The 15,572-nt window shown below is 47.5% G+C and overlaps 1 protein-coding gene across 5 annotated transcripts in view; it reads right to left on the bottom strand.

Moving 5' to 3' along the window:
- MIPEP (mitochondrial intermediate peptidase) overlaps nt 1–15,572 on the bottom strand; it is an 84,623-nt gene that overhangs the window by 10,262 nt on the left and 58,789 nt on the right. Inside the window, exons 14-16 of one of the 5 annotated variants that reach the window (XR_010383710.1) lie at nt 6,433–6,554; nt 5,581–6,204; nt 4,026–4,099 (exon numbers count right to left, since the gene is read on the bottom strand). Coding sequence is in view for 1 of the 5 variants with exons in the window: in XM_064493268.1 (XP_064349338.1) it covers nt 4,026–4,099; nt 6,433–6,554 (196 nt within the window). In the remaining 4 variants the exon portion in view is untranslated. Of the gene's footprint in view, nt 1–4,025; nt 4,100–4,766; nt 4,931–5,580; nt 6,205–6,432; nt 6,555–15,572 lie in introns of those variants that run through there. The other 4 variants (XR_010383707.1, XR_010383709.1, XR_010383708.1 and 1 more) reach the window with 4 other exon arrangements.

Here is a 15,572-nt window from a genome sequence, read left to right as displayed (position 1 = left end):
GCGCTCAACGGGTTAACAAATTCAGATTCTGCTTACAAGGTACCTTCCCAGAGGCTTTTCATCACCTTTGCTAGCAAAAATTATGCTGGTTGAATTTATTCACTGGAGCATTGACAGTAACATGGGCGGGCAGGGGGGACCCAAGGGTACTAGAGGCTTCGGGTTAAGTTCACAGAAGAAAGGCGCTCTCGCTTCCTGGTAAAGGCTGGCTTTCTTGTGCCAGGTGAGGGGTCACCCTGCACTGCAGAGTGACACAAAATGCTCGCCTGTCCCCAGTGTGCGGTCCCGTTACCTGCCTGTTGTGCCCACAAGACACCACACCCCCAGGGAGCGCTCTTTCTTGGGACCAAAGCCTAGTCAGTCAGAAAAGGGACCGGCGCGTCTTTCCAGGAGGGCCCTTGACACCCTTTCTCCTTGTTTACCGCGTCTCTGAGGTCCTGGCCTCGTCTCGGCTTCGGCCCTCTGGATCCCTATTACGTGTCTGTTCATTTCAAATCTGACCTTTCGTGTTTATAAGCAGAGAACACATGGTGAGCTCTCGAAGGGCTGGGTGCCTCTGGTCCTTACCGAACGCTGCCTCCTCGGGGAAGAGACAGGATGTGTCCGGGCAACAGGGAGGTTTCTCAGCATGTTAGTTTTTTCCTAAAGCTACGTAAAGTCTGAAACTAAAACTCAGCAAGGGCCACTCACTCAGGACTGCTGGTAACATAAAAGGCAGCGGTCAGCAAAGGAAGGTGAGTAGCCTCATGCGAGCGAACACAAGCCTGCTTCCTCGTGGAGCCACACATCACTCGCCTGCTGCTCCCAGATCATCTGCACGTTAGTCTTTCTAGAAAGCTGTTCCTTTCCTGAAATGACTAACAGAAACTGAGCTCAGGGTCATGTTCACCAACGCGCACCTACACATTTTTCTAGCATGTGTTTTTAAAAATAGCAAAGTGAATGAAAATGCCACATCATCATAGTTTATTTTAAGCCAAAACTGAGTTCTCTTATTACTAGGAAATGTGATACTTAAACCAGAGGAACACTGTGGGGGTAGAGAATGAAGACCAGAAAACTTAACACTGAAAACCAGGACTTCAGCTCACCCTAGAGTTCCTGCCAGTCGGGAAAGCTGGGTCCAGCCATCTTGTGTTTAGTGGGGGATTAGGGAACTGAATATTCTGCTAATAACGTGTCTTTGTATGTGCTGTGAATGTGTTTAAAACTAGATAAGCACATACTTTCAAGCTGCAAATTAGAAAGAAGGGTTCTGAAGTCAAGTCACAGTCTCCCTCAGGGAGGTGAACCGACCTCCTCAGGTAATTGAGCAAGGAGCAGACCCAGGAACTGGAAGTCCAGTCTTGTTTCACCATGTGACCACTTCGGATTTTTTTTTTCCCGAGGAAGGAAACGCTGTTTTAACCATTTTGTTGTCTTCAAATGGTTGAGTTTTGAGAGGAAAAAACTATGGGGTCTTCTGGAAAAGCTGTAGATTTTTCCTGGGGCTCCCTGGGCCCAGAGCAAGAGTCAGCACAGGGACCTGGCCCACGGTGCCCAGATGGCTGCCAGAGCGAGACCTTCAGACCAAGGGGTGCGGAGCTGGTGACCGCCCACTCTTAATGGGGGGGGGGGTGAAATTCACCTGTGCACAACTTGGTGTTCAAAGATCAAAGCGTGGATTTCTTTATGTATCACAGTGCATGGTGTTCTGACTCAAAGGACTGGCTTGCAGTTCATCTGAGGTGAGGTTAATGAAGTTGTCATTTGGTCACAGAGGTAAAGAACTAATTTCTTTATCTGTTGCTACTTAATTCGTTACATTTTCCTAGTCAGTAGTTACATGAAATAGATAAAGCACCTATAAAACTTACATTTTCCTAAAGGAGTAACACCAACTAGCTCTTCATGTTTTCACATCACAGCCCTCCAGTAGTCTCACCCATCGGGATACCCTGATGTTGACCTCTGAGCCGTCAGCTGAGACATTCCTGTCCTGGGGTGCGGGCTGGCCGCACGCACGTAAGGAGAGGAGGCGCCACTGCTGGTCCTGCTCCACAAACCCGGCCCCGCGGAGTCCAGCAGGCCTGGCAGCCTCTGGGCACCCCCGCCCCACCCCGCCGCGGATCCCGTGCGTTACTGAGACCTGAGACCCGGCAGAGCGACCTCGAGGAAGACATTAAATTCACAGGCACAGGCGTCCCACTGCTGGAGCCAAGTGCAACCCGAATACCTTGTCATCTCTAGTTTGAACCACGGTCTTCTCTCTTTCCATGGGTGAGTTTCAGTGTGGAAACTATCAAGTTTCTTCACACAAAAATGTTCCATATGAAGAACAGAATTTTTAGAGAGATGTTACAACAATCGCAGAAGCAGAATAGAAAAATATACCAGCCAAAAGTCAAACACTGAAAAGAATCTAATATTTTTCTTCTGACGGAGCCACACACAAGCTGGGACTCATGTGCGGATGGTGCTGAGCCCCTGGGCTCAGAAGGGACAAAAGGCTTGGCTGCGGGGAGGGGTTCCCACTGAGAACCAGTCCCGGGGCGCCTCTTCAATCCTGACTCGCAGCAGGCTGTTGACACAACGCAACAAACTACCAGCCTAAAAGGACACAATCTGAATGACCAGAGCCAATTAATTTCATGTTTACATGCGTCCCCAGGGACCCTCACCCAGGCGTCCTGTGCTGGGGAGCACTGAGGAGCTTGATCTCTGCAGCCAGAGGTCACAGGTCCGGATCCACGCTCCCCTACCACCACCTCTCAACACAGGCTGGGACCTGGGCCGTTTCACCACCGGTAGGGTTAGGGTTAGGATGATCCTACCTCACGGTGTTGCAGGAAGATTAAGGTAATAAACACACGGAAACTAATCAAACAGTGCCTGGAGGTAGAGGGTCACCAAGGACCAGCTGGAAAGTGGGCGGCATCACTCACCTCCGTGATCCAGAGGGCAGCCCGAGGTGGGATCCGGTGATGGGACACCAGAGTGTCCCCACAAGGACAGCAGGGCTGGGCGACGGACCGCTTTTGGCCTTGGGCAGACCCAGCTGGAGGAATGCCCCCCGACCCCCAAGAGAAGCTCAGAGAGAAGCTGACAGAGTGAAGTTTCCCAGGGGGTGGGTCTCAGTCCTGCACCTCCAGGGCCAGGCACGGTGACAGCTCTGGACCACCATGTGCCGGAGGACGGGCGGCTGTAGGACAGTGACTGCAGCTCTGCTCAGGGTGTGGGTACCGCCGGGGCGGACCCAGGCAGGGACGCTGAGGTCAGAGCCACCACCAGGAGGACACTTAGCTACTGCGACAGAAACAGCATTTTCCTGAACCAGAAGTTACTTTCTAGACGCCTCTATCAGACAGTCAGAGGGGTCAGCTGCAAATGTAAACGCAGATACACTGAGAGTCTCCAGTAACACTGACATCTTCCCAGAAATACCTGCGATAACATTCAATGAAAACTCACGACGGTCACTTCCACTTACAATGCGGTTTTCAATGAAAGTACTTAAATTTAAAAAACCATCCTAAAAAGGACACAGGAAAGCCCAGCACTAGGACGTGTCAGAGAGAAGACCGGATTAGGGTCTCATTTCTCAACGGAGAAAAAATCCACCCTGATGTGTTGGGATGTCTAACAAAGGCACAGCAAGGCCTCCCAGCGGAGTAAGAGTGAGTTCTTCAGGCTGAAGAAATACATCGTGACTTAGTAAAACCTAAAGGCAAATGTTCTGAGAATTTACAGTAAAAATTCCCTGTTAGCATGTTAGTAACGTTTTGAAAGCTAAAGCCTGAAGTTTTTTCAGCAATCTAAGTAAGTCACAGTAACTAACTTGTTACCTGGGATACAAGCAAACATGCTCAGAACAGAGCGCCCAGGGGAAGCATCATCTCTTTATAAGAAAAAAAAAGTAGAGAGAAAATAGGAAACAGCTCTCATCACAGATGATGCAAAACAAAACCCAAACTGCCAATACCAACACACATAACTCATAAAAACCTTAAAAAATAAAAATAAAAAAGCGTCTCGCTCTGGCTTACCTTGCACCATGAGCATGGGCTCCTTGCCCCCGCCGTGCGCCAGCATCTCCCGGCGGTAACGCTCTCCCGCCGCCCTGGGGAGACAGGGGACAGTTACAGGGCCTGCTCCCGCCCGTGAAGCCACCGAGCCGACGTCAGATCAGAGCTGCCCTTCTTTACGGGTGCCTCCTCAGAGTCTAACTCTGACTTCTACCTTGCCCTACGAAGGAAGACAGGGTGACGGCACTGCGGACTGTTCTGTAGCCAGCACTCTCTTTAGAAAGGACTGTTTATGTTTGACAGAATAAGCAGAAAATCATACCCCCTTCTCCATCATCTTCAGGATTTCTTTAAAGTGAGATTTGAAGTCATTTGTGCCATTCTTTCAAAAAAGAACTTGAGACGGCACCCAGCAAAGAAAGCCAGGACTCTGATGTGAGCCTGAAGGCAGCGGAGCGGGCAGGAAGGGGTGTTGCACCAGGAATGCGCGGCGCTGCTGTTAGCTGCGCTCAGTGAGGAGCGCCGTCTGTGACGTCTCTAAATGACTGAAGTTAAGTAAGTTGTGAAGTTTTCACTCCACTCTTTTTGGAACACCTTTTGGGGGAAATTTTGTGAACATGGTGTCTAATCAGAAATGCTGATAGGAGTTCAATATCAAAAACATGCTGACCTCAAACACTAAATAACCTTGGTTCCATCCAGAAGTGAGTGCTGAGGCTAAGTGTGCCCCGAACAGGACATGTGGACAGAAGCTGGCGCTTGGGACCAGGCAGCCAAGAGCCCTGCCTGACCTCTGGCTGGAAGGGGGTCCGTCCGTGCCCCTCCTGGCGCCCCACAGCTCCGCTCCCCGCAGTCAGACTCTTGCTCCCGGCCTCCAGTTCCTGGCTGGCTCCCAGGTGTGGCCTTTCAGCCTGGAGACTTAAGCACTGGGATCAGAAAGGGTCTTCTGACGGAGGTGAGGAATTTTCTAGTCCAATGAGTGTTCTGACTAGTTTACTTTTACACGTCTAACAAGTATGGCAACCGCATGTGTAGGCGAGAACGCATACGCAGCCAGATACAAACACTGCAGTACATACGTATTAGTACGCGGTTTTCTAGTAAAGCGTGATTCCTTCAAACAAGGTAATTATTTTGCCTATTTTATAGAAATCTTCAGTCAAGAATTGTAAGCCCGCAAGTTGATTTATGATACTCAATTCTGGCTTTAGATCTTTTGAAAATCATAAAAATCTAAAAAGCAGACCAAATGTCTTCAGCGTGCAGAGGGCAGAACAGCATGTGGGTACCAAGTCGCAAAACATTTAAAAATTCTATTACATCAGATTCAGTGCAAGACATTCTGGAACTGAATGTGATGACTGACTGCTGAGAAAACCCAAGCCTTTGGCGAGTTACATCAGGAGCTGGGGTGGGGTGGGGTGGGGAGTGAGGAGCAGACCTAGTTCTCATCTTAGTCCAGGTGGTTCGTGAAGCCTTGAATAAATCACCCCACTGAGCCTCAGTGTCCTCCCATAAAAATGCCTGCGCCAGCAAGGCTGCCCTGACCGAAGACAGATGCCACAGGGAAGCTCACCTGCACTCCACGCAACCTCAGGTGCCCTGAACCCTGAACCCTGTGCGCACGGGAGGTTGCCCAGAGGGGTTGTCTGCAGTGTCTGTGTGGTGAGGAGTGTTTCAGGTGACTGTTAGGCCAGATCGTAATTAGGGGTTTGCTTTCCAAGGAGGCTTCTTCGAAGGACTCAGCAAAGTGCAACTTGTCCTGGTCCTGCTGACGGAGGAGCAGCGGGAGCCTGAGGTCCAGGGAATCAAGGACCCCTGGGCCTCTCTCCCCAGCCCTCACTGCATGTCGTGCCCCCACTGCAGGGATGGGAGGGGCGTTGGGTGTCCCCACCAGAACCCCCCCATCCCCACTGGGATTTGTACGTGGACGCTTTGGGAGGCCAGGAGGCCGCCCAGACACTCCTGAGGGGCCAGGTCTGAACCCTCACGGCAGGGCGGCCCCAGGGCCCCCAGAGCAGGTCCTGCCAGGGTCCCACAAGGCCCTCCTGGGGAGGAAAACCTTCCAGAGACAGAACAAACAGGACGCTGTCTGGTAAAGCAGCCAGTGGTGCTGCTCCCAAGGGCAGAGCAGTCAGGTCCTCTGTGGGCCACAGAGAAGAAATGAGGTTCCACGCGAGTAGGACTCGAGAGGCTGGTGCTGAAAATCAGGAGGCCCATCAGCAAGGACGGGAGGGAGCTGAGAACAGGAGGCCGCGCCACGTGGGGGAGGTGGGGGGGGGGGGGCGTGGGGCAGGCGGGGCCAGGCTGGCAGGTGAGGGAGCCGCAGCAGCTGGGGCTTCTCCAGGCTTGGGTCGCGCTCCTGGAGCCTGACTCAGGGCGCAGCGCGGTGGAGAGTGGACGTCCCATGAATCCCCCCACGTATTACCTGTTGAAGGGGTCCTGCAGGAAGCACTCCCTCCAGACCAGGGAGGCCACGGCCCTGGACACCAGGTAGGAGTAGTACTTGGCCCCGTAGCCCACGAGGTGGCTGAAGCGCAGCTGCCAGGCCTGCAGGGCGGAACCGCGCAGATGGTGAGTCCGCGTCCAGACAGGGCGGGGGGTGGGGGGTGGGTGCGCACGCGAGGACGCCTGCTTCCAAGCCCCACCCTTCATTCGTGCTCGCTCACAGCGCGAAACCTTTCACATTCTACACTGTTGGGGACGCTCCGACCCCAGCCCCTCGCCGTGGGGCCGCACGTACAGACGCGGCCTTCACGGAAGGGCGGCGCTAACGCGAGGCTGCGGGAGGGGGGGGGGTCCTCCTCAGAAGAGGAAGACGCCGGGCCAGCGTGCGCGGAAGCCAGGTCACGCGGGGACCCGGCAGGAAGGAGCCGTCCACAAGCCCAAGACGGAGGCCTCAGGAGATCCCACCCCCACAGCCAGCCGTCCTGCCAGCTCACTGCTGCCGGACTCACGTCTGTGACAGACACGGGCAGGAGCGCCAGTGCGGGAGCCGGGCGGACGGCCAGGTGGGCCCTGCTCCGCTCGTCTGGCTGGTCGGCGGGAAGGAGGGGCGTCCGCGCGCGGACGCACGAGCTGACCGCGGCACGCTCACAGTGGCGCTGCGTGACAGCCAGAATTACAGAAACCGCCCTCGAAAGGCATAGTAACGACAGAAAAATTTTCACTTTTCTGAAACAACTCTGACATGCAATAATCTTTCTTTAAACTGAAGTATAGTCGACTTACAATTCGTTATTTTGTATTCTGCTCTCTTTTAATGTATGCTTTATGTAACGTATGATGGTAAAATTTTTTGAAAAAAGAATTGAAACCTAAGTTTTAAACTAAGGTCATCTTAATGTAATGTCTTTCCACTCCCTGTAAAATTAAGTGTAAAGTATAATCCTCACCGCAAGTGTGCAACCTAGATAAACAGCTTCCACCTCACCGACCAGGCAACAAGCCATGAAAGGAGGCTGGTCCCCGAGGATGCGCAGTGGCAGGTCGCAGGCCGTGCTCGGTCCCACAACCAGCGATGGGGACCCCAGCGAAGGAGCCTCAGCGCTGGCAGCTCTCTGGCGTGACCAGCACCTCAGGACACGCGCTCCACCTGGCCTGGGAGGCAGGCGGGCTGGGGCTCGTGAGCTCACTTGGAACACGAGGCTGTCACGGCAGAGGGAACGGTAACCCTTGGGACCCACCTCTACCTTCAGCTAGGACAAGACGAGAAGTCAGCTGAGTCCTGTCCCCCACAGGGGGAGGGGGGCACCTTGTGGCCCTTCTGTGAAGGTGACCCCGGGGGTGGGGCCACCACTGGCGCAGGGCCCCACATGGCTGTCACAGTAACTGGACCCGGGTCCCCCAAGGCAATGGTGTTGCACCCTGCAAGGCAGAGCAGTGCCTGGGCCAGGACCCACGGCTGAGGAGGGCATGGAGGGTGGACACAGGCTTCCCACCAGCTCACACGCAAATGCTGTTTAAGGGACAGCATCCGTTGTAACAAACTTGAAATTTTTAGCCGGCGGGTTGGGAGTTTTGAAATTCACTTGTAACATACCCACAAGTCCCGGGTGCTCTTTCTCATTAAAACTAGGGCTCTCTGTCAGTATCTGTGTCGCACTGGGACCTAATGCACTGCCAGCAACACTTTCCACAGGAAGCCGCGGGGACGTGGTGGCCTCCGGAACGAGGAGGCCGAGTCTGGTCTGCCGTGCACGGTGGCTCTCAGCTGCGGACGACAGACGCCCTCCTGGGTGGAGGCTGTCGTGAGCCCAGGCGCAGGGCTCGGCCCCTGGAACCCTTCCGCACTCCGAGCCGCCACAACCAGGCCAGCCGCTTCTGTAGCACAGAGGAGAGCTTCATTCAGCTTGGATTCGAGCTGAATGCAGTCTTGCTTTGTCTGGAGATCAGGCCTACACCAACAGTGCCATCTGATCTGAGCTAAGAAAATTCAAGTTTCATCAATTCACAACTGAGTTCCCACATACACAGTGACAGAAGTAAGAGCTTTCAGAAGTGCAGAAAGACAGCAGATCGTGCACTGCACGGGTCCCCAGATGGCTCCCAAACCTGGACACAGGCCCCCAGGCCTGACACTCACCTGGCTGTCTTGTCCTGTAACGAAAGGTGTGAGCTTGGTGCTACACCCACCTCGGGACCTGCTAAACAAACTGCACCACTGACACCTTTCATCAGCGGCTGCAGGTTTACGGCAGACAGACCCACAGCCCCACCGCTGTTTGACCACAAACAGGTTGAGCTGCCGGGCATTCAGCTGACAGTAAGGCCTGTTTCCTCTTCACTCATTCATCAGGAAAAATATAAGACAGCCTTTCGCTGTGGGCTCCAGGGTTATGACATCCTCTCCCGTTTACGTCAAGTCAGACCTCTGCCTGGTGAGCAGGCATGATCGCCCGTCCTCCGAAGCCCCTGCAGTTCTCCTTTATTCCAACCAGAGGTGTGGGCTCTCTCCCTAACCCATCCCACTGTCTGTCTGTCTCCGTCAGGTCATCTCAGTGGTCCTCAAGAACAGAACTGGTGCAGGAGCGGCTGGGGCAGGACCCCCGGGGCCGGGTCGCTGGTGGGACCCAGAGAGGGAATCTCTCTGTGGGTTCTGATCTGCCAGAGCCACTTCCTCACCCACGACTTTCCTCTGTCCACACAGAGACGGGGCTGGGAGTGGACGGAGCAAAGCAGCGGGTTACTTCTGCCTGTTCTCAGCCTCGACCCTAAGAGGGACACTAAAACCACCAGAAACAACTCACACGACGGCAACAGGAAGTCCACATCGAACAGAAATCACTCCAAATATAAATGAATGGAATTCTCCAATCAAAAGACACAGATGGGCTGAATGAACTGAAAACAAGATCCAGCACTGCTTATGAAAGACTCACTTAGCTTTAAGGACAGACAGGCTCAAAGTGAAGGGATGGGAAAAGACTCCATGCAAGCTGTACTTGTATAAGACAAAAAGAGCCAAAAATGGCAACAAGAGACAAAGAAGATCATTCTATACAATGAAAGAAGATCAATTCATCAAGAAAATACAGCATTCGTAAGTACGTATGCAAATACTAACGGATCTGAAGGGAGACACAGACGACCACACGGCAACAGGAGGGACATCAGTACCCACTTTCCACAACAGACAGCTCGTTCAGACATAACATCCACAAGGGACGACTGGACCTGAACTGCACTTCCTGCCTCGGGGACCTAACACACACACGTGGAAGGTTCCACCCAACAGCACACACACACTCCTCTCAAGTGCACACGGAACATTCTCCAGGACAGGTCATAGATTAGGCTGCAAAACTAATTTTAATAAATATAAGGAGACTGAAATCATATCAAGCATTTTGTCTGACCATGATGGTATGAAATCAGAAATCAAAAATGAGAAAACTGGAAAATTCACAAATATATGGAGATTAAACAACATGTTACTGAAAAACTCAATGGGTCAAAGAAGAAATCAAAGAAAAAAAATTTTAATATCTGGAAGCCAATGAAAATGGAAACACAAAATACCAAAACTTATGAGATGCAGCAAAAGCAGTTTTAACAGGGGTGTTTATAGCAATAAATGTCTATATTAATAAAAAAAGAAAGATCTTAATCTAGCACTTTAAGGAACTAGAAAAAGACCAAATTAAGCCTAAGGGCAGCAGAAGGAAGGAAAGATAAGAGTAAAAATAAGTGAAATACAGACTAAAAAGACAGTAGAAAAGGTCAATGGAATTAAGAGCTGTCTTTTTTAAAAAAGTAAAAAGACAAACCTTTAGTTAGATTCACTAAGAAAAAGAGAGAAAGGAGTCAAATAAATAAAATTAGAAATGAAAGAGGAGACACTACAACTGATACCACAGAAACACAGAGGATAAAAGACTACTGTGACAATTAGACAACAAACAGGACAACCCAGAAAAATGGAGCGTACATGACGCTCCTAGAAGAAAACATAGGAAAACCTCCTTGAATTGGTCTTGGCAATAATATTCCTAAGTTTGACACCAAAAGCAAAGGCAACAAAAGCAAAAAATAAACAAATGGGACACCATCAAACTAAAAAGCTTTTATACAGCAAAAGAAACTATCAGCAACATGAAAAGGCAGCCTATGGATGGGAGAAGACATCTGCAAATCATGTAACTAGTAAGGAGGTAGCATCCAAAATACATAAAAAATTCATACAGCTCATCAGAAAGCAGACAATCTACTTAAAACTGGGCCAGAGGATCTGAACAGACATTTTTTTCTAAAGCAGACAGATGGCTAAAAGGTACATGAAAAGATGCTCAACATCACTAATTATTAGGGAAATGCAGATCAAAGCCACAATGAGTTACCATCTTACACCTGTCAGAATGTCTACCATGAAAAAGACCAGAGATTACAAATGCTGGTGAGGATGTGGAAAAAAGAGAACCCACATGCACTGCTGGTGGGAATGTAACGTGATAGAGCCATTACGGAAAATAGTAAGGAGGTGCCTCAAAAAATTAAAAACAGAACTACCATATGATCCAGCAGTTTCACTTGTGGATTTTTATGCAAAAGAAACCAAAACTCTATTAATTTACAATAGCCAAGACATGGAAACAACCCAGGTGCCCATCAACAGATGAAAAGATAAAGAAAATGCATGCTTACACACACACACACACACACACACACACAAACACCGTGGAATATTATTCATCCATTAAAAAGGCAATCCTGTCATTTGCAACAACATAGATGAACCCAGAGGGCACTATGCTAAGTGAGATAAGCCAGACAGAGAAAGACAAACACTGCACAGTATCACATACATGTGCCATCTTATAAAGTGGGCTTCACAGAAGCAGAGAGTAGACAAGTAGTTGACAGGGGCTGGGAATTGGTGGCGAGGGAGGAGAGGCTGATTAAAGGGCACAACTTTCCGTTATAAGATGAGTAAGTCTGAGGATCCAACATGCAGCATGCTGACTGCAGTTGATAATACCGTGTGCTGTAACTGAAATTTCCAAAGAATAGAACTTACATGTCATCACACACACAAAGGGGGTAAACAGAGCTGGTGGATGTGATAATTAACTCTGGGAGTGGAAATCCTATTCACAAAGTACGCTTTAAATATCTTACAATTTTATTTGTCAGTTTTACCTCAGTAAAGGAAAATGTTTTCAGATTATTTTTAATTGAATAAAAGATTCTTTAAATTCTATAGTGTTTTATAATTTTCACAAGTTTCACACACATGATTTCATACAATCCCATAATAACCTTTTCCCCTCTACTACCCCTATTTTGCCCCTCCTCACTGGTAACCACTAGAGTCTGCTGCTTTTTTGTTTTATTCACTAGTTATTTTTTATTCCATGTATAAGGGATATCATACAGTATTTCTCTTTCTCTGTCTCTTTCACTCAGCACAATGCCCTCCAAGTCTATCTATGATGCTGCAAATGGTGAAGTTTCATTTTTTATAGCTGAGTAATATTCCACCGCGCGCATGCTTGTGTGTGTGTTGATGGACACTTAGGTTGCTTCCGTATCTCAGCAATTGAAATAGTGCTGCTATGAATACTGGGGTGCATGTATTTTTTTGAATTAGTGGCTTTGTTTCTTTCAAATATATACCCAGAGTTAACCTAATTACCCCCCTTCCAAAACAAAAACAAAAACAAAAACAAAAACAAAAACAAAAACAAAAACAAAATATATACCCAGGAATGAAACTGCTGGGTCATACAGTAGTTCTGTTTTTCGTTTGACAAACCTCCACTGTTTTCCACAGTGGTTGCACCAATTTATATTTCCACCAACAGTGTAGGAGGGTTCCCTTTTCTCCACATCCCTGCCAACATTTGTTATTTGTGTTCTTGCCCAAAGAAAATCTTGAGGAAAAAGAACAGAGCTGGAGGAATCATGCTTCTTGGCTTCAAACTATACTATAAAGCTACAGTAATCAAAACAGTATGGTACTGGCCTAAAAACACACACAGATCAATGGAACAGAATACAGAGCCCACAAATAAACCCACATACTTATGATAAATTAGTCTATGACAAGGAAAGTAAGAATATACAATGAAGACAGTCTCTTCAATAAGTGGTGCTGGGAAAACTGGACAGCTACTTGTAAGAGAATGAACTTAGAACATTACCATATACAAAAATAAGCTCAAAATGAAGTAAGGACCTAAATGGACCAGATACTATAAAACTCCTAGAGGAAAACGTAGGCAGAACATTCTTTGACATAAATCACACCAGCATCTTTTTGGATCTCTCTTGTAAAGCAAAGGAAACAAAAGCAAAAATAAACAAATGGGACCTAAGTAAACTCAAAAGCTCTTACACAGCAAACAAAACCACTGTCCAAACGAAAAGACAACCTACTCAATGGGAGATGACATTTGCACATGATATGAAGAGCCCGTGCAACTCAACATCAAAACCAAACAAACAAAAAACCCCAAACAACCCACTTTAAAAATGGGCAGAAGAACTGAATAGACATTTTTCCAAAGAGGAAAATGCAGATGGCCAATAGGCACACGAAAAGATGGTCCATGTTGCTAATCAGGGAAATGCAAATCAAAACCACAGTGACCTATCACCTCACGCCAGTCAGAATGGCTTAATAATACACATACATATTTTTTTTAAAAAAACAGAAGAGGGATTCTGCTTCTATCTTCATGATGACTATGCACAGTTCAACAAAGGGGGCGGGTGTCTGTGTAAAGTAAGACAAAAGCCATGAAAGTGAACATGGACAAGATGTGACCGTCCTTCATAGACAATGGGATTTTCTGCTCATGTGTTAAAAAAAGTAGCAGAGAAAAAACAGTAACTCCTTGGTGGGGAGTTCACAGCAGCAGTATTTAAAATAACCAAGACATAGAAACAGCCTACATGTCCATTGACAGATGACTGGATAAAGAAGACGTGGTATATGTATACAGTGGAATACTACTCAGCCACAAAAAAGAAATGAAATCATGCCATTTGCAGCAACATGGATGGAACTAGAGATTGTCATACCAAGTGAAGTAAGCCACACAGAGAAAAATACCATATGATATTATTTATATGCACAATCTTAAAAAAACCACACATACACACATGCACTTATTTACAAAACAGAAGAGGGTGGGAAGGGATAAATGGGGAGTTTGAAATCTGCAGATACTAACTACTATATATAAAACAGATAAACACGGTCTTACTGTATAGCACAGGGACCACTATTCAAAATCTTGTAATAACCTATAATGAAAAGAATATGAAAAGGAATATATGTATGTACATGTATGATTAAAACATCACACTGTACACCAGAAATTGACACACCGTTGTAAACTGACTATACTCCAACTAAAAAAATAAATAACCATGAAATTAAAAAAAAAAAAAGGTAAGAACACCCTCCCCCCAGGAGCACACGGTACCCGCCCCAGCCCCACCCTGTGGGACCGGGGCACCTGCCAGGCACACAGAGCAGCAGCACACAAGTGCAGCCCAGGGTGCACGATGCTCCGGCATCTGGAGGTCATGTTAGTACCTGCATTTTGTACGGAGTAACTGACAGAAATAAAATATGTGACTGATCTGAAATGAGGGCTGCCTGCTTTCTCTCAACATGTCATCAATCCTTCCTGACTGTCTTGTCTGAAGAATTTCCAAAATTCCTGATGTTAAAGCTTTTAGCAATTTCTTACAAAAAAGAAACTGCTATATTTATGGTTGAAACAGATGGAAAACCTGGGTGATGCCAAACTTTCACTCGAAACAAGTGAAAAATTTGCAGTCACTATTAAAAAAAAGCAGCACCTAGTAGTATTATAAAAGTTTTCACACAAAAATAGTATCAACAAGCATTCTGTACAACGTTGTAGTGACAGGAGCCCTGGGCTCCTCTCCTCTCAGATTTCCTAAGTTTGAAAGTTCAAGGTGGAATCTTCAGAAGGGTCAGCTGTGAGCAATTTGTTTAAGGCTGAAACGAACCGATGGCCTTATATTTCCTTCTAGATCTACAGGTTACTGTAGGGCATGACAGCTCATTCCACACAACAGTAGCCAGGTTCCAGTCTAGTCGCAAAGCTGTGCCACCGTGACCACTGTCTAATTCCAGAACATTTTCATTACCCCCCAGAAGAAACCCCATCCCCATCAGCCCACACTGCACTCTCCTTCCCCCTGGCCCCCGATACACCTTCTACTTTCTGTCTCCATGGACTTGCCTGTTCTGAACGTTTCACATGAACAGACGCCTATAATAAGTGGCATTTTGTGTCTGGCTTCTTCCACTGAGCACACTGCCAGGGTCATCCACGCCGTAGCATGTTGTTTGCTGGGAGAATTTTGATGCCTCATTCAATCACTTTACTTACTAGGTGTGTTCAGATTTCAGATTTCTTCATGATTCGATTTTGACAGGTTCTATGTTTCTAGAAATCTATCCATTTCTTCTACATTGTCCAAATCCATGTATAATTTTCATAATTTATGCTCCATTGCATTTTTGTACTATCAGCTGTAACCGTCTCCTCTTTCACTTGTAGTACCATGTGAGTCTAACAGTTAAGTCTAACTAACAGTCATCTATTTCCTCTTTTCAGAAGAACCAGCTTAGTTTCTCTGATCTTTCCTACTGTCTTTTTTGTCTCTATTTCTGCTCTCATTTTTATTTCCTCCCTTCTGCTAATCCTGAGTTTAATTTTGTTTTCTTTTTTTGTTCTTCCTGTAGTTCCTTGACATGTAAAGTTAGGTTACTTGAGCTCTTTTTTTCTTAAATGTAGATGTTTGTGGTTATAAACTCCCCTCTTAAAACTGCTTTTGCACCATCCCGTATGTTTTGATATGTTGTGCTTACAGTTTTGTTTCAATATTTTTAAAAATTTCCTTTTGGTTTCTTTGACTCATTGGTTTTTCAGGAGTATGTTGTTTAATTTCCACATATTTGTGAATTTCCCAGGCTTCCTCCTGTTGGTTTCTAGTTTCATGGCATTTTGGTCAGAAAAGATACCTGGTATGACTTCAGTCTTCTTAAATTTGCTAAGATTTGTTTTGTAACCTATCATGTGG

This window comes from Camelus dromedarius, chromosome 13 (assembly GCF_036321535.1).
Source record: "Camelus dromedarius isolate mCamDro1 chromosome 13, mCamDro1.pat, whole genome shotgun sequence".
In the NCBI taxonomy this organism is placed as follows: domain Eukaryota; kingdom Metazoa; phylum Chordata; class Mammalia; order Artiodactyla; family Camelidae; genus Camelus; species Camelus dromedarius.
This window is presented reverse-complemented; position numbering and strand designations above follow the sequence as displayed.